The sequence below is a fragment of the Silurus aristotelis genome (assembly GCF_946808225.1).
Source record: "Silurus aristotelis genome assembly, chromosome: 13".
NCBI lineage: Eukaryota > Metazoa > Chordata > Actinopteri > Siluriformes > Siluridae > Silurus > Silurus aristotelis.
In genome coordinates this window covers 23,079,658-23,098,999 of record NC_139586.1, presented here as the reverse complement: position 1 = coordinate 23,098,999, position 19,342 = coordinate 23,079,658, and the positions used below count along the sequence as shown (strand labels likewise).

The window sequence follows — 19,342 nt, the reverse complement described above, 5'->3', positions numbered from 1 at the left end:
CAGCCTTACTAATTATATCACTAGAATCATCTACTGTTGAACCAACAACTGATTTATCTACAGATCAACCATTATTATCAGAAGCTCCAGAGACATTATTAACAAAATCACTTACAGCATCAACATCTACTGTGCCAGAATCATCCACATTGAATTCCCAAGGAACATCAACACGATTATTAAGAGCTTCACCATCTGACTTCTCAAAATCACTTACAGATCTTTCAACAATTGAATTTACAGAGTCTTCAACAAATTCTGTTACATCATCACCTACCACTCCACATTCTTCTACTCATCAGTTGCTAACTCCTGACTCAACAGAAATGTCATCAACAAAAGTACTTAAAGCATCACCACCTGGCTCTGGAGAATCAACTACAATTCACTCATCACCATCTAAATCTGCAGAAATTTTAACAAATACAGTTACATCACTTCCCACTTTGACAGAAACATCTACAAATAAATCATCAACATCTGAATCTTCAGAATTCTTCACTCCAGTTTCACAGACTTTCTCACCACAAACATTTACAGATCAGACAGTAATATCTAAAACTTTTTTAATAAGGTCACCCAGAAACTCAGTTACAACATCACCGTCTCCATTTGCAGAATCACCTACAGTTAACCCATCAATATCTGAATCTTCAGAACCACCAAGAAAAACAGCTTTACCAACCATTTCCCCAAAATCATTTACTGATCACCCATCAACACCCAAATCTGCAGAAGTTTTTAAATCACCAACAAATAAAGTGTCTCCATCTGATGCAACAGAATCATCTATAGATCTGTCAATGACATCTAAAGATGCGGTACCTTCATCAGCGAAATCATTTACAGCATCACCACCTAAATCTGCAGAATCTTCTACAGATGATTCACCAATATCTAAAGCTCAAAAAACTTTATTAACACAGCCGCTTGCTGCATCACAATCTACTTTGCTAGAATCACTTAAATCGGATACCCAAGGAACATCAACACTATTATTTACCACACCATCATCTACGTTCCCAGAATCATCTACAAATTATTCAACATTTGAATCTCCAGAGTTGCCAACAAAATTTATTGCATCACCACCTACTTCTCAACAATTTTCTGCTCATCATTTGTTAACATCTGAATCATCAGAAATGTCAGCAAAATTTATTACAGCATCACCACCTACTTCTGGAGAATCAACTACAGATCACTCATCAACAATGGAAGCACCCAAAATGTCATCAAATAGTCATCCTTCAACAGTACCATTATCTTTACCAAAATCATCTTCAAATCAATCACCAACAGCTATATCTTCAGAAACATTAGCATCACAAGCAGTTACAGTATCACCATCTACCTTCCCAAAATCATCTTTAGATTATTCATCAACAAATAAATCACCAAAAACATCAACAAAATCTATTAGTACATCATCAAACCAGTTTGCAGAATCATTTAGTGATCACCAATCAACATCTGAAACTCCAGAAACACAGAGACCTACAGTTACAGCTTTACCATTTACTCATCCAGAATTATTTATAGATGTCTTATCAACATTTACATCTTCAGAACCACCTAACTTTCGATCATCAACATCTGAATCTCCAGTAACCTTATCAACAAAATCAGTTAAAACATCACACTCTAGACCTCAGAAATCATCTACAGATCTCTCATCAACATCTAAATCTGCTAATATTTTGACAGTTACAGCATCACTTTTAACTTTGCCAGAATCATCTACAAATCCATCCTCAGCATCTGATTCTCCAGAAATCTTAGTAGCACAAACAGTTACAGGTTCACCAACTTCTTTCTCAGAATCATCTATAGATCAGACCTCAGTAACATCTAAAGCTGCAGAAACGTCACCCACAATATTAGTTACAACATCACCATCTGCATTTATAGAGTCAATTACAGTTGACCCAACAACATCTGAATCTTCAAAACCATCAAGACAAACAGCCTTGACAACTACATCAATAAAATCACCTACAGATCAGTCATTTGCATCAAAATCTGCAGAAATTCCAGCAACATCACCACACATCTCTGTAGAATCACCTACAGATCATTCAAAAACGGAAGTGCACAAAATATCATCAACTCCTTCATTTACTTTACCATTTACTCAACCAAACCCATTTCCAAATCACTCACAAACAACTGGTTCTCCAAAACCTTTATTAACACAGTCAGTTACAGCATCATTGCCAGCTCTCTCACAATCATCGTCAGGTAATTCAAATGAATCACTAGAAATATCAACAAAATTATTTACTGTATCTTCAACCATGTCTACCAAATCATCAAGAGATCACCAACCAACACCTGAAACTCCAGAAACACAGAGACATACATTTACGGCTTTACCATTTACTCATCCAGAATCAGCTACAGCTGAATCTCTTAAAATGTTAACACACACGTTTAAGGCATCGGTTTCTACTCTGCTAGAAACATCTGTAGATCATTTGATAACTAATTCACCAGAAATGCTGGCAACTACCCCACAATTTTCTACATATGATTTAGCAGCAACTGACTCTTTAGGCACTACTTCAACAAGATCAGTTATAACCCCCAAACCTACTTCTGCAGAATCATCTCCAAAACTATCATCAGTATATGAATCTCAAGACACTTTTCCAATGCAAACAGTCACATCATCACCTCCTACTTTGCCAGAAATATCTACAGATCATTCAACTGAATTTCCAATAATGTCCACAAAGTCAGGCACCACATTACAATCTACTTCCACTAAATCATTTACACAACACTCTGAAACTGGAAGAATCTCATCAATACAAACAGATGGTTTTTCACAACCAGCTAACCAAGAATTATTTGCAGATCCATCATCAACTTCTGAATCTTCAGGAACTTCATTAAAACCATTGGTTATATCACCATTTACTTCATCAACATTGTCCACGGATCACTTATCAACATTTGAAATTCCAAAAGCTTCAACATCACAGTCAGCTGCCACATTACCATCAAGTTCCCCAGAATCATCTAAGACATCACCATTAACAACTATATCTCCACAAGGCTTACCTATACTATCAAATACACAATCTTCTTCACTAAGACCAACAAAAGCTCAAACATCAGCATTTGTATCTCAAGGAATGTCTTCATCATCAGCTGGCACTTCAGAAGCATTAACAGAAAGAGTAACATCGTCAAAAGTAACCACCAACAAAACCACCACTATCACTTTTCAACCCCAAACAGCTCCACTATCAACAAGTATTGTTTCTCCAACATATAAAGAACATTTCTGTATATATTGTATCATATTACTATAAGTAATTATTTTGTTTATTTGTTTGATTTCTCTAGATTTTGCAGCGTCTGCTCATGCGGTGCTTAGGATGCGAGGTGTCAAGAAACTAACCAGTGACCAAATCATCTTCTATACAGAGCAGGTAAGGCCATACTTTGTCCTATACCACAAATTTTTTCGAGAAGTGTTTTGTGTTACTTTTTTTAACAGTCGGAACAAACATAAATTGAACGCCATTGGAAAATAAGGGAAACAAAGAACGACAAATCTGTTATAGGAATAGCCTATTATCCACTACAGGGTGGCATAATGTAACCATGAAGCAAGTTCTTTTTGCATAATTCCTAATACTTGGCTTTGCTAACAGTTACCATTTTAATTTATTAACTAATGCATCTGTATTCTTCCTGTTATCACATACTGTATGTTAGAGCAGTATTGCAGCTATAAAGGAACATCACATAGATGTCACAAATCCCCTCAAAGCATTATTGACGTTATTGATTTTGGGGAAGTGACAGCTCAGTTGTTAAGGTTCTGGGAAGGGATCCAAGTCCTAGTATTGCCAAGCTGCCACTCTTGGGCCCTTGAGCAAGGCCCTTAATCCTCTGTGCTTCCAGGGTGCTGTATCATGTCTGACCCCAGCTTCCTTACATTTCTGGGATATGTAAAGAAAAAATTCCCTGTGCTGTATTCAAGTCAAGTCAAGAAGCTTTTTTTGTCATTTCAACCATATATAGCTGTAAAATAAAACAACACAGTGAAATGAAACAACGTTCCACCAGAACCCTGATGCTACATACAACAATAATCACAGAAACAGAAAACACAGGGCTAATGACTAGTAAGTGTCCTCGCCACATAAAGTGGATGTGTGCAACCTGGTGCAAACAGTGCAAAGACAACACAAGACAGTTCAAGACAACACAAGACAGTGCGAAGACAACACAGGACAGTGCAGGACAAAACACAAAATAGCTCTGCCAGTAAACCTGTTGTGACAAGACAAAGTGAACAAAATTGAACAGTACAAAATGTAAACAAAAATGTTGTGCAAACGAGCAATTTAACAGCAGTTCAGAAAGGATGTGCAAAGAAAGCATTTTAAAAGTTTATGGTAATGAGGTGATGTTATGTGAGTGGTACTGAAGTCATGGGTGTGTATTGTATATGTGACAAGTAAAAATAACCCAAACCTTATTTTTTTGTTTTAATTTCCTGTATCGTCATTTTCAGTAATTCCTTTGGTGTGTTCCTTTATCTTTTGTCTGTTAAACTTTAAACATTGTGTACTAATTATAGCCTTGTGTGTGTTTGGTACTAATACTGGAACTTCCTTCTATATAGTTTAGTGCTGTTGTTATAGAAACTCAACAGCACTGGTGTAAAGTATAACTTATACCACAATGAGGTTGAATACTCTGATCAGGAAGTGTTCATTTACTATAACATCAACCCTAACAGTAGGTTACTGCAAGTCATTCTGTAAAAAAAAAGTTAATATTATTGTGCTTTTTCTTAAAAAACAATAAGAGGAAAACGATCCTATACTATACGTCACACCACCCTTATTTAAGTTTATTTTACCAACAGAGCCTGTGATGTGGTATTTCTAGCATTGCTTATGATTATGACATCATATATGTTCTTAGTAATACAATTCTTAATGTGAAATCTTTGTTCACTTTTTCATGTAAATAGTCCAAATATAAGAAATATATATATATATATATATATATATATATATATATATATATATATATATATATATATATATATATATATATATATATAAAGTATATAAAGTCACTTTTTTTTTTTATGCAGTTTTTTAGGCAACTCCAAGCCAGAACTGATGGAACTATTAAGGTTAGAGTGAAGCAGATCCAAAAAGTGTCACCATAATGATCACCACCTCAAAGTTCAATAAATTATACAGAGGGATGATGAATGGATTTTATTATTCCACAAATGTACTGCCACTGTCAGCTAAACACATGCACCAATTTTAAATAATCAGCTCAAGATAAGAACTGAAACATTGTTTGGCTTTTCCTGCATAGTTTGGCATGCATGCATGTAAAAATACAATTTCTCTAATATTTGTCTGTGTTCTTAATTTGTATATGCGTGGCTATGTTGCACTTTTCAATTAATCAAAACAATCATCTAGTTAGCCTAAAAAAACTTTTACTGACTGTGCTATTAACTAAAGAATGTCTAGAATGTAATCGTAATAGAAAAATAATCCCAATTACCAAAGCCAACATTCATTAAATAAACTGAAAATCAATATTTCAAAGCAGTAACAGAAACGTGACGACAGAAAAATTTGTTTTTTTTAAATGCTTCAGTACTTTAAAGAATTTGTCATGCATTGTATATGAATATGCAATAGTATCATAATCTAAAGGTAATGTTATGTCATGTCATTTCCAGTAGGAAAAAAGTATGTGTTAATGTTCTTGAATATACATGTACATTTTTGTGTGTGTGTAGTCTATGTCCATTATACTATAAGTCTTGTACAATTAGACAGAAACAAGCTATTATTAATATTATCAATAGGTCAGTGTAAAATGTTCTTATCTTTTTGGTGTCTGTAATGTTAAACCACAGCTACTATATAAATGCATATATGTTCTGCATTTAAATTGTTCATCTTTTGCCATTAAATCTATTGTGACATACTTGTGCAACATCAGAATAGTTTCTTCTCATTACACATCCAAGCGCCTGGTCTCCAGGGCGATTCCAATGGCCTGCTTATACTTGTGATCATTCAGGCATCGCTGGAACATTTTATTAACAATGCCCTCCAGACGAGGATCAATGGTCTTTTTCTCTTCGTTTCTCTGGCAGCTCGGCATTCTCCACACGCAGCTTCGTACAATTTACTAATTTCCTTGCATTCTTTAAGCTTAATAAAAAACCTAATCAGGTTTTGAGTGGCTTTTCTCAGGTATACCGTGCTACAAAAGATGGTACCATGCTATATTAGTGCATGAGTTTTAACATAATTTAAAATCAAGTGGGACAAATATCACAATATTTGCTCATTTTGGCAAGAGATGCAATGAGCATTTTGGGAGTAGGATGACTTTCATGTTGAAATAGAATATTTTGCATTTTTCCATGGTGTTCATCATGGGTGGGTGAGCGGCAGAATCTACTGCTACTGTATTTCATACAGTATATCTCAATAAGATTGAAAATTTGTCGATTGTACAGCATCTAACAATATATAACTTAATATGTATATTTTATTTTACATTTCCTATATTTTATTTTATTTTAATCTTTACTTAAACTTTACTTTAATTTTATTCAGTCATATACAGTATTTTGAGCTTGCTATATTCAAGCTGCAAAGTAAATAAAAACATATGGATGGTTTCATATTCATCTTATGTTATCAACAATTGGGAGATAACTGGGATGGAATGTATGTTTACCTCCTCAACAAAGCAAACAGTTGGGTTGGTGTTTTTATAGATTGGAATTTAACAAGAAAAAATGTCTGCATCATGACGGTCGAAAGAAAATGCTTGTATTCGCTATAAAGCAAAATTCACTTAAAAGGAGTCGAAAAATAAAAGTCAATTGTTTTGATATTTTACGTTTAGGGGTGGTTTCTCTGTTTTTTATGAGTCTGAGGCCAGACATTATTTATTAACTTAATGTAGCCATAGTCCTTGCTTGAACCCCACCAAAAGAGAGCGGTGCAGCAGTGCTTCATTCCTTTAAACTCTTCAACTTTCTTTTCCTTATCTGTACAATCAAAGTTTCAGAATCCATCCTGATATTATCATACATAGTACTAAGCTTATATTCTTATAGATTAACTGGCTGAGATAGGTCTCTGCTATAGCTCAAGGCCATAATAACAGCATTGCATTCTTTTGCACCACTACATTAATTCCTATGCTGAATTCCTCATTAATTTGACGTTGAATTTTCCAGGAAAATTGCAAGTAAATATAACTTTTAATATTTTTAGAAGCTAAGAGTGTAACGTGGATATTGTCGAATTTGTTTTAGATAACTTTTTTTCCTCACATAAAACACTATCGTAACTAAGCAGGATCAGTAACAATAACAATCTCCTCCAGTGACATCAGAGTGGCACCAAATGGAAAATTATTTAATATAATGGTTTTTATATAAAGGTACACATTCCAGGGTATAGTTTTACTGTATAGTTCCAGTATGCATAGCATACTGTTAAAGGAAATAAAGCCTAAAATGATCTACACTGTAACACTAAACAGACATGTTATTAATTGAGACACAGCACGGTATTTCCCTGAGAACCTGTTATTCCTGGGAGGAGATAAGGGTAGGGCTTGAAGTCAGAACTGTACAATAGCCTGCCAGTGCTAAGAGTTTATTATTCAACAAAACAGCTGAACTACAGAACAGCTCAACACATTTTATTTGTGGGGAAAAAACTCTGTTTAATGAATGCCATGCTGAAAGCTGATTTTAAATCACTGCACAGCAAGATGCTTACATTTCTATTTCTCATAGGATGCATTTTAATGATTACAGGGCAACCTACAGCAACAGGTAAGATGCTATTTATTAACAATACTTGCCATGTTGATGTACATTAAAGAAAAAATATAGTGGACACCTGGCCATAAGATTCATATGTGACTTTGAACATCTGGTTCTACATTTAATATAAATTTGCTGTTATAATAACCGCTACGTTTTTGGGATGATGTTGCACTTTATTTTGGAGTGTGCATGAGGAGATTTGTGCTCATTCAGCCACAGGGGTTTTAGTAAAGCCAGGTACTGAAGTACGGTCAAGAGACCTAGGGTGCAATTAACATTAACATAAGTTGTTCAGTAGGGTTGAGAACAGAACTTTATAGCAGGGCACTAAAGATTTTCCAACCATGTAAACCTTATCATCATGGAGTTTGCATTGTGCATAAGGGGATTGTCACACTGAACCAGGTTTCAGTCTCCTAGTTCAAGTGGATGGAAAATTTTATGCTACTGCATCCAAATACATTCTATACAGTTGTGTTTGGGGAACCACATTTGATTGGAAATGTTAGGTTCCCCTTATAATGTTGTTCCATTACTTTTGCCCATATAGTGTATATATAGTATGTATTGATATATGTTTTCAGAATTAGTACAATTTGTCCTTCATGGCTTATCAGTGACAGTGACGTAGGAGAAGTGTTGAATATATAAACAAGCTCAGAACCTTAAACCTGGATCACTGCGTTAAAAGTAAAAAAAAGAATAACTGCACCAGAGCTCTTAGGCAAATGTACTGAATAAAAAATAGAAGTGCGCACCATTTAGTTCAGCATGAAGCAATCCACAGCAAATGAAATAATTTTTTAAGTACTTTCTTAAAATAACCATATGCTGTAATTGTATATATGTCCACGTGAAAAAACAAGAAATGCAAACTATACTATCTATTCAACTATAATTTTAATATATATTCCACTTTCAAATGTTTGATACAGGTACAAAGGGGCAACAAAGGTTTTTTTTCAAGCTTTGTTTAATATATATCTGACAATATAGAACATCTTTTTAGACAATTAAATGTATCATTCAAGAAAATAAATGTTTTAAAATTAATTTCATTAAACTAATGCAAGACAACTATATAATACATTTATACTTTCCAGAAACTTCAACAATACCAACAATTCTAGCATCATCATCTACATCTACTTTAACAGATTTTACTACAGAAATATTATCGCTTTCAGATACTCTAGAAACTTCAGCCATTTCTAAATATCCAGAAACATCAACACCACAAACAATTCCAACAACACCTACTTCCCTGGAATTAACTACATCTCTGTCATCAACATCACCCACTCCAGAAATGTTGTCAACCTCTGAATCTCCAGAAACTTCAGCTACAGAAACAATTACAGCATCAACGTCTCCTTCACCAGATTTAACCACAAATCTATTAGCAAAATCACACACTCCAGCAAGTTTATCAACCTCTGAATCTCCAGAAACTTCAGCAACTCAAGCATTAACAGGATCAACATCTACTTCGACAGATTCAACAATAAATCTATCATTAAACTTAGACACTACAGAAACTTTATCAACCTCTGATTCTCCAGAAACAGCAGCAACAGAAACAATTACAGAATCAACGTCTCCTTCACCAGATTTAACCACAAATATATTAGCAAAATCACACACTCCAGCAAGTTTATCAACCTCTGAATCTCCAGAAACTTCAGCAACTCAAACATTAACAGGATCAACATCTACTTCGACAGATTCAACAATAAATCTATCATCAAATTCAGACACTACAGAAACTTTATTAACCTCTGATTCTCCAGAAACAGCAGCAACAGAAACAATTACAGCATTAACGTCTCCTTCACTAAAATTCAATACACAACTATCATCAACATCAGAAACTCTAGACAGTTTACCAACCTCAGAAGCTCCAGGAACATCAGCTACACAAACAATTCTAGCATCATCATCTGCTTCCACAGAATCAACGACAGAAACTTTATCAACCTCTGAAATTCGAGAAACATCAGCAACACAAACAATTACAGCATCAACATCTATTTCAACAGACTCTACTACAGAAATATTATCGCTTTCAGATACTCTAGAAACGTCAGCCATTTCTAAATATCCAGAAACATCAACACCACAAACAATTCCAACAACACCTACTTCCCTGGAATTAACTACATCTCTGTCATCAACATCACCCACTCCAGAAATGTTGTCAACCTCTGAATCTCCAGAAACTTCAGCTACAGAAACAATTACAGCATCAACGTCTCCTTCACCAGATTTAACCACAAATCTATTAGCAAAATCACACACTCCAGCAAGTTTATCAACCTCTGAATCTCCAGAAACTCTAGCAACTCAAGCATTAACAGGATCAACATCTACTTCGACAGATTCAACAATAAATCTATCATCAAACTCAGACACTACAGAAACTTTATCAACCTCTGATTCTCCAGAAACAGCAGCAACAGAAACAATTACAGCATCAACGTCTCCTTCACCAGATTTAACCACAAATCTATTAGCAAAATCACACACTCCAGCAAGTTTATCAACCTCTGAATCTCCAGAAACTTCAGCAACTCAAGCATTAACAGGGTCAACATCTACTTCGACAGATTCAACAATAAATCTATCATCAAACTCAGACACTACAGAAACTTTATCAACCTCTGATTCTCCAGAAACAGCAGCAACTTCACTAAAATTCAATACACAACTATCATCAACATCAGAAACTCTAGACAGTTTACCAACCTCAGAAGCTCCAGGAACATCAGCTACACAAACAATTCTAGCATCATCATCTGCTTCCACAGAATCAACGACAGAAACTTTATCAACCTCTGAAATTCGAGAAACATCAGCAACACAAACAATTACAGCATCAACATCTATTTCAACAGACTCTACTACAGAAATATTATCGCTTTCAGATACTCTAGAAACGTCAGCCATTTCTAAATATCCAGAAACATCAACACCACAAACAATTGCACCAACACCTACTTCCCTGGAATTAACTACATCTCTGCCATTAACATCACCCACTCCAGAAAAGTTGTCCACCTCTGAATCTTCAGAAACTTCAGCTACAGAAACATTTACAGCATCAACGTCTTCTTCACCAGATTTAACCTCACATCTATTAGCAAAATCACACACTCCAGCAACTTTATCAAGCTTTGAATCACCAGAAACTTCAGCAACTCAAGCATTTACAACATCAACATCTACTTCAACAGATTCAACAATAAATCTATCTTTAAACTCAGACACTCCAGAAACTTCATCAAATCCTAATTCTCCAGAAACAGCAACAACACAAACAATTACAGCATCAATAACTACTTCAATCAAATTTAATACAGAGCTATCATCAACATCAGAAACTCCAGACAGTTTACCAACCTCAGAACCTCCAGAAACTTTAGCTACACAAACAAATCTAGCATCCTCATCTGCTTCCACAGAATCAGTGACAGATCTATCATCAACATCAGACACTTCAGAAATTTTATCCACCTCTGAATCTTCAGAAACTTCAGCAACACAAACAATTACAGCATCGACATCTACATCACCAAAACTAACTACAGAAATATTAGCATCAACCACTCTAGAAATGTCATCCGCCTCTGAATTTCCAGAAACATCAGCAACACAAACAATTACAACATCAACATCTACTTCGCTAAAATTAACAACAGATCTATCAATATCGAACACTCCAGAATTTTTATCAACCTTTGAATCTTCAGAAACTTCAGCTACAGAAACAAATACAGACTCAATATCTACTTTATCAGATTTACCCACAAATCTATTATCAACATCACACACTCCAGCAACTTTATCAACCTCTGCATCTCCAGAAACTTCAACACAAGCCTTTACAGCATTATCATCTGCTTCCACAGAATCAACTAAAGATCTATCATCAACATCAGCCACCCCAGAAATGTTATCAACCTCTGAATCTCCAGAAACATATGCTACACAAACAATTACAGCATTAACTTCTACTTCACCAGATTTAACCGCAAATCTACTAACATCAACCAATCCAGTAACTTTATCAACCTCTGAATCTCCAGAAACTGCAGCATCACAAGCATTTACAGCATTAACTTCTACTTCACCAAAATCCACTATACATATAGCATCTAAATCCAGCGCTCCAGAAACCTTGTCAACCTCTGAATCTCCAGAAACTTTAGCTACACGAACAATTACAGTATCAACATCTACTTCGACATACTCTACTACAGAAATATTATCAACATCAGATACTCTAGAAATTTCAGCCATCTCTAAATCTCCAGAAACATCAACACAAACAATTCCACCATCAACACCTACTTCACCAGAATTAACTACAGATCTGCCATCAACATCACACGCTCCAGCAAATTTTTCAACCTCTAAAACTTCAGCAACACAAGCATTTGCAGCATCATTATCTGCTTCCACAGAATCAACTAAAGATCTATCATCAACATCAGCTGCTCCAGAAATGTTATCAACCTCTGAATCTCCAGAAACATCTGCTACACAAACAATTACAGCATTAACTTCTACTTCACCAGATTTAACCAATCTATTAACATCAACCAATCCAGCAACTTTATCAACCTCTGAATCTCCAGAAACTTCAGCATCACAAGCTTTTACAGCATTATCATCTGCTTCCACAGAATCAACTAAAGATCTATCATCAACATCAGCCGCTCCAGAAATGTTATCAACCTCTGAATCTCCAAAAACATCTGTTACACAAACAATTACAGCATTAACTTCTACTTCACCAAAATCCACTACAGATATAGCATCTAAATCCAACGCTCCAGAAACCTTGTCAACCTCTGAATCTCCAGAAACTTTAGCTACACGAACAATTACAGTATCAACATCTACTTCGACAGACTCTACTACAGAAATATTATCAACATCAGATACTCTAGAAATTTCAGCCATCTCTAAATCTCCAGAAACATCAACAACACAAACAATTCCGCCATCAACACCTACTTTACCAGAATTAACTACAGATCTGCCATCAACATCACACGCTCCTGCAACTTTATCAACCTCTGAATATCCAGAAACTTCAGCAACACAGACAATTCTAGCATCAACATCTAGTTCACCAGAATTAACGACAGATCTGTCATCAACATCAGACGCTCCAGAAACTATATCAACCTCTGAATCTCCCGAAACATCAGCAACACAAACAATTGCAAAATCCACTTCGCTGAAATTAGCAACAGATCTATCATCAATATCGAACACTCCAGAATCTTTATCAACCTTTAAATCTTCAGAAACTTCAGCTAAACAAACAATTACAGAATCAAAATCTACCTTACCAGATTTACCCACAAATCTATTAGCAACATCACACACTCCAGCAACTTTATCAACCTCTGCATCTCCAGGAACTTCAACACAATCATTTACAGCATCATCTGCTTCCACAGAATCAACTAAACATCTATCATCAACATCAGCCACTCCAGCAACTTTATCAACCTCTGAATCTCCAGAAACATCAGCAACACAAACAATTACAGCATCAACATCTACTTTAACAGATTTTACTACAGAAATATTATCGCTTTCAGATACTCTAGAAACTTCAGCCATTTCTAAATATCCAGAAACATCAACACCACAAACAATTCCAACAACACCTACTTCCCTGGAATTAACTACATCTCTGTCATCAACATCACCCACTCCAGAAATGTTGTCAACCTCTGAATCTCCAGAAACTTCAGCTACAGAAACAATTACAGCATCAACGTCTCCTTCACCAGATTTAACCACAAATCTATTAGCAAAATCACACACTCCAGCAAGTTTATCAACCTCTGAATCTCCAGAAACTTCAGCAACTCAAGCATTAACAGGATCAACATCTACTTCGACAGATTCAACAATAAATCTATCATCAAACTTAGACACTACAGAAACTTTATCAACCTCTGATTCTCCAGAAACAGCAGCAACAGAAACAATTACAGCATCAACGTCTCCTTCACCAGATTTAACCACAAATATATTAGCAAAATCACACACTCCAGCAAGTTTATCAACCTCTGAATCTCCAGAAACTTCAGCAACTCAAACATTAACAGGATCAACATCTACTTCGACAGATTCAACAATAAATCTATCATCAAACTCAGACACTACAGAAACTTTATCAACCTCTGATTCTCCAGAAACAGCAGCAACAGAAACAATTACAGCATTAACGTCTCCTTCACTAAAATTCAATACACAACTATCATCAACATCAGAAACTCTAGACAGTTTACCAACCTCAGAAGCTCCAGGAACATCAGCTACACAAACAATTCTAGCATCATCATCTGCTTCCACAGAATCAACGACAGAAACTTTATCAACCTCTGAAATTCGAGAAACATCAGCAACACAAACAATTACAGCATCAACATCTATTTCAACAGACTCTACTACAGAAATATTATCGCTTTCAGATACTCTAGAAACGTCAGCCATTTCTAAATATCCAGAAACATCAACACCACAAACAATTCCAACAACACCTACTTCCCTGGAATTAACTACATCTCTGTCATCAACATCACCCACTCCAGAAATGTTGTCAACCTCTGAATCTCCAGAAACTTCAGCTACAGAAACAATTACAGCATCAACGTCTCCTTCACCAGATTTAACCACAAATCTATTAGCAAAATCACACACTCCAGCAAGTTTATCAACCTCTGAATCTCCAGAAACTCTAGCAACTCAAGCATTAACAGGATCAACATCTACTTCGACAGATTCAACAATAAATCTATCATCAAACTCAGACACTACAGAAACTTTATCAACCTCTGATTCTCCAGAAACAGCAGCAACAGAAACAATTACAGCATCAACGTCTCCTTCACCAGATTTAACCACAAATCTATTAGCAAAATCACACACTCCAGCAAGTTTATCAACCTCTGAATCTCCAGAAACTTCAGCAACTCAAGCATTAACAGGGTCAACATCTACTTCGACAGATTCAACAATAAATCTATCATCAAACTCAGACACTACAGAAACTTTATCAACCTCTGATTCTCCAGAAACAGCAGCAACTTCACTAAAATTCAATACACAACTATCATCAACATCAGAAACTCTAGACAGTTTACCAACCTCAGAAGCTCCAGGAACATCAGCTACACAAACAATTCTAGCATCATCATCTGCTTCCACAGAATCAACGACAGAAACTTTATCAACCTCTGAAATTCGAGAAACATCAGCAACACAAACAATTACAGCATCAACATCTATTTCAACAGACTCTACTACAGAAATATTATCGCTTTCAGATACTCTAGAAACGTCAGCCATTTCTAAATATCCAGAAACATCAACACCACAAACAATTGCACCAACACCTACTTCCCTGGAATTAACTACATCTCTGCCATTAACATCACCCACTCCAGAAAAGTTGTCCACCTCTGAATCTTCAGAAACTTCAGCTACAGAAACATTTACAGCATCAACGTCTTCTTCACCAGATTTAACCTCACATCTATTAGCAAAATCACACACTCCAGCAACTTTATCAAGCTTTGAATCACCAGAAACTTCAGCAACTCAAGCATTTACAACATCAACATCTACTTCAACAGATTCAACAATAAATCTATCTTTAAACTCAGACACTCCAGAAACTTCATCAAATCCTAATTCTCCAGAAACAGCAACAACACAAACAATTACAGCATCAATAACTACTTCAATCAAATTTAATACAGAGCTATCATCAACATCAGAAACTCCAGACAGTTTACCAACCTCAGAACCTCCAGAAACTTTAGCTACACAAACAAATCTAGCATCCTCATCTGCTTCCACAGAATCAGTGACAGATCTATCATCAACATCAGACACTTCAGAAATTTTATCCACCTCTGAATCTTCAGAAACTTCAGCAACACAAACAATTACAGCATCGACATCTACATCACCAAAACTAACTACAGAAATATTAGCATCAACCACTCTAGAAATGTCATCCGCCTCTGAATTTCCAGAAACATCAGCAACACAAACAATTACAACATCAACATCTACTTCGCTAAAATTAACAACAGATCTATCAATATCGAACACTCCAGAATTTTTATCAACCTTTGAATCTTCAGAAACTTCAGCTACAGAAACAAATACAGACTCAATATCTACTTTATCAGATTTACCCACAAATCTATTATCAACATCACACACTCCAGCAACTTTATCAACCTCTGCATCTCCAGAAACTTCAACACAAGCCTTTACAGCATTATCATCTGCTTCCACAGAATCAACTAAAGATCTATCATCAACATCAGCCACCCCAGAAATGTTATCAACCTCTGAATCTCCAGAAACATATGCTACACAAACAATTACAGCATTAACTTCTACTTCACCAGATTTAACCGCAAATCTACTAACATCAACCAATCCAGTAACTTTATCAACCTCTGAATCTCCAGAAACTGCAGCATCACAAGCATTTACAGCATTAACTTCTACTTCACCAAAATCCACTATACATATAGCATCTAAATCCAGCGCTCCAGAAACCTTGTCAACCTCTGAATCTCCAGAAACTTTAGCTACACGAACAATTACAGTATCAACATCTACTTCGACATACTCTACTACAGAAATATTATCAACATCAGATACTCTAGAAATTTCAGCCATCTCTAAATCTCCAGAAACATCAACACAAACAATTCCACCATCAACACCTACTTCACCAGAATTAACTACAGATCTGCCATCAACATCACACGCTCCAGCAAATTTTTCAACCTCTAAAACTTCAGCAACACAAGCATTTGCAGCATCATTATCTGCTTCCACAGAATCAACTAAAGATCTATCATCAACATCAGCTGCTCCAGAAATGTTATCAACCTCTGAATCTCCAGAAACATCTGCTACACAAACAATTACAGCATTAACTTCTACTTCACCAGATTTAACCAATCTATTAACATCAACCAATCCAGCAACTTTATCAACCTCTGAATCTCCAGAAACTTCAGCATCACAAGCTTTTACAGCATTATCATCTGCTTCCACAGAATCAACTAAAGATCTATCATCAACATCAGCCGCTCCAGAAATGTTATCAACCTCTGAATCTCCAAAAACATCTGTTACACAAACAATTACAGCATTAACTTCTACTTCACCAAAATCCACTACAGATATAGCATCTAAATCCAACGCTCCAGAAACCTTGTCAACCTCTGAATCTCCAGAAACTTTAGCTACACGAACAATTACAGTATCAACATCTACTTCGACAGACTCTACTACAGAAATATTATCAACATCAGATACTCTAGAAATTTCAGCCATCTCTAAATCTCCAGAAACATCAACAACACAAACAATTCCGCCATCAACACCTACTTTACCAGAATTAACTACAGATCTGCCATCAACATCACACGCTCCTGCAACTTTATCAACCTCTGAATATCCAGAAACTTCAGCAACACAGACAATTCTAGCATCAACATCTAGTTCACCAGAATTAACGACAGATCTGTCATCAACATCAGACGCTCCAGAAACTATATCAACCTCTGAATCTCCCGAAACATCAGCAACACAAACAATTGCAAAATCCACTTCGCTGAAATTAGCAACAGATCTATCATCAATATCGAACACTCCAGAATCTTTATCAACCTTTAAATCTTCAGAAACTTCAGCTAAACAAACAATTACAGAATCAAAATCTACCTTACCAGATTTACCCACAAATCTATTAGCAACATCACACACTCCAGCAACTTTATCAACCTCTGCATCTCCAGGAACTTCAACACAATCATTTACAGCATCATCTGCTTCCACAGAATCAACTAAACATCTATCATCAACATCAGCCACTCCAGCAACTTTATCAACCTCTGAATCTCCAGAAACATCAGCGACACAAACAATTACAGCATCAACATCTACTTTAACAGATTTTACTACAGAAATATTATCGCTTTCAGATACTCTAGAAACTTCAGCCATTTCTAAATATCCAGAAACATCAACACCACAAACAATTCCAACAACACCTACTTCCCTGGAATTAACTACATCTCTGTCATCAACATCACCCACTCCCGAAATGTTGTCAACCTCTGAATCTCCAGAAACTTCAGCTACAGAAACAATTACAGCATCAACGTCTCCTTCACCAGATTTAACCACAAATCTATTAGCAAAATCACACACTCCAGCAAGTTTATCAACCTCTGAATCTCCAGAAACTTCAGCAACTCAAGCATTAACAGGATCAACATCTACTTCGACAGATTCAACAATAAATCTATCATCAAACTTAGACACTACAGAAACTTTATCAACCTCTGATTCTCCAGAAACAGCAGCAACAGAAACAATTACAGCATCAACGTCTCCTTCACCAGATTTAACCACAAATATATTAGCAAAATCACACACTCCAGCAAGTTTATCAACCTCTGAATCTCCAGAAACTTCAGCAACTCAAACATTAACAGGATCAACATCTACTTCGACAGATGCAACAATAAATCTATCATCAAACTCAGACACTACAGAAACTTTATCAACCTCTGATTCTCCAGAAACAGCAGCAACAGAAACAATTACAGCATCAGCGTCTCCTTCACCAGATTTAACCACAAATCTATTAGCAAAATCACACACTCCAGCAAGTTTATCAACCTCTGAATCTCCAGAAACTTCAGCAACTCAAGCATTAACAGGATCAACATCTACTTTGACAGATTCAACAATAAATCTATCATCAAACTCAGACACTACAGAAACTTTATCAACCTCTGATTCTCCAGAAACAGCAGCAACAGAAACAATTACAGCATCAACGTCTCCTTCACCAGATTTAACCACAAATCTATTAGCAAAATCACACACTCCAGCAAGTTTATCAACCTCTGAATCTCCAGAAACTCTAGCAACTCAAGCATTAACAGGATCAACATCTACTTCGACAGATTCAACAATAAATCTATCATCAAACTCAGACACTACAGAAACTTTATCAACCTCTGATTCTCCAGAAACAGCAGCAACAGAAACAATTACAGCATCAACGTCTCCTTCACCAGATTTAACCACAAATCTATTAGCAAAATCACACACTCCAGCAAGTTTATCAACCTCTGAATCTCCAGAAACTTCAGCAACTCAAGCATTAACAGGGTCAACATCTACTTCGACAGATTCAACAATAAATCTATCATCAAACTCAGACACTACAGAAACTTTATCAACCTCTGATTCTCCAGAAACAGCAGCAACAGAAACAATTACAGCATTAACTTCTACTTCACCGGATTTAACCAATCTATTAACATCAACCAATCCAGCAACTTTATCAACCTCTGAATCTCCAGAAACTTCAGCATCACAAGCTTTTACAGCATTATCATCTGCTTC

The 19,342-nt window shown here is 35.9% G+C and overlaps 1 protein-coding gene and 2 long non-coding RNA genes across 3 annotated transcripts in view; 2 read left to right on the top strand and 1 right to left on the bottom strand.

Moving 5' to 3' along the window:
- The window catches only part of LOC310736125, a 261,350-nt gene that overhangs the window by 204,458 nt on the left and 37,550 nt on the right, over nt 1-19,342 (top strand). The gene's annotated exons all lie outside the window — the stretch shown is intronic.
- Nucleotides 3,146-5,478, top strand: LOC310736206. Its single transcript, XR_014536489.1, has 3 exons — nt 3,146-3,261; nt 3,355-3,440; nt 5,126-5,478. It is a non-coding gene; the product is annotated as an uncharacterized lncRNA (long non-coding RNA).
- Nucleotides 10,433-18,029, bottom strand: LOC310736172 (uncharacterized protein; the record flags this gene model as incomplete). Its single annotated transcript, XM_083559548.1, has 3 exons — nt 15,803-18,029; nt 11,261-13,276; nt 10,433-10,693 (listed from the first exon to the last, which is right to left on the bottom strand). Exons 1-3 carry the CDS (start codon nt 17,924-17,926, stop codon nt 10,433-10,435), a joined length of 4,401 nt encoding a protein of 1,466 aa, XP_083415674.1. The 5' UTR covers nt 17,927-18,029.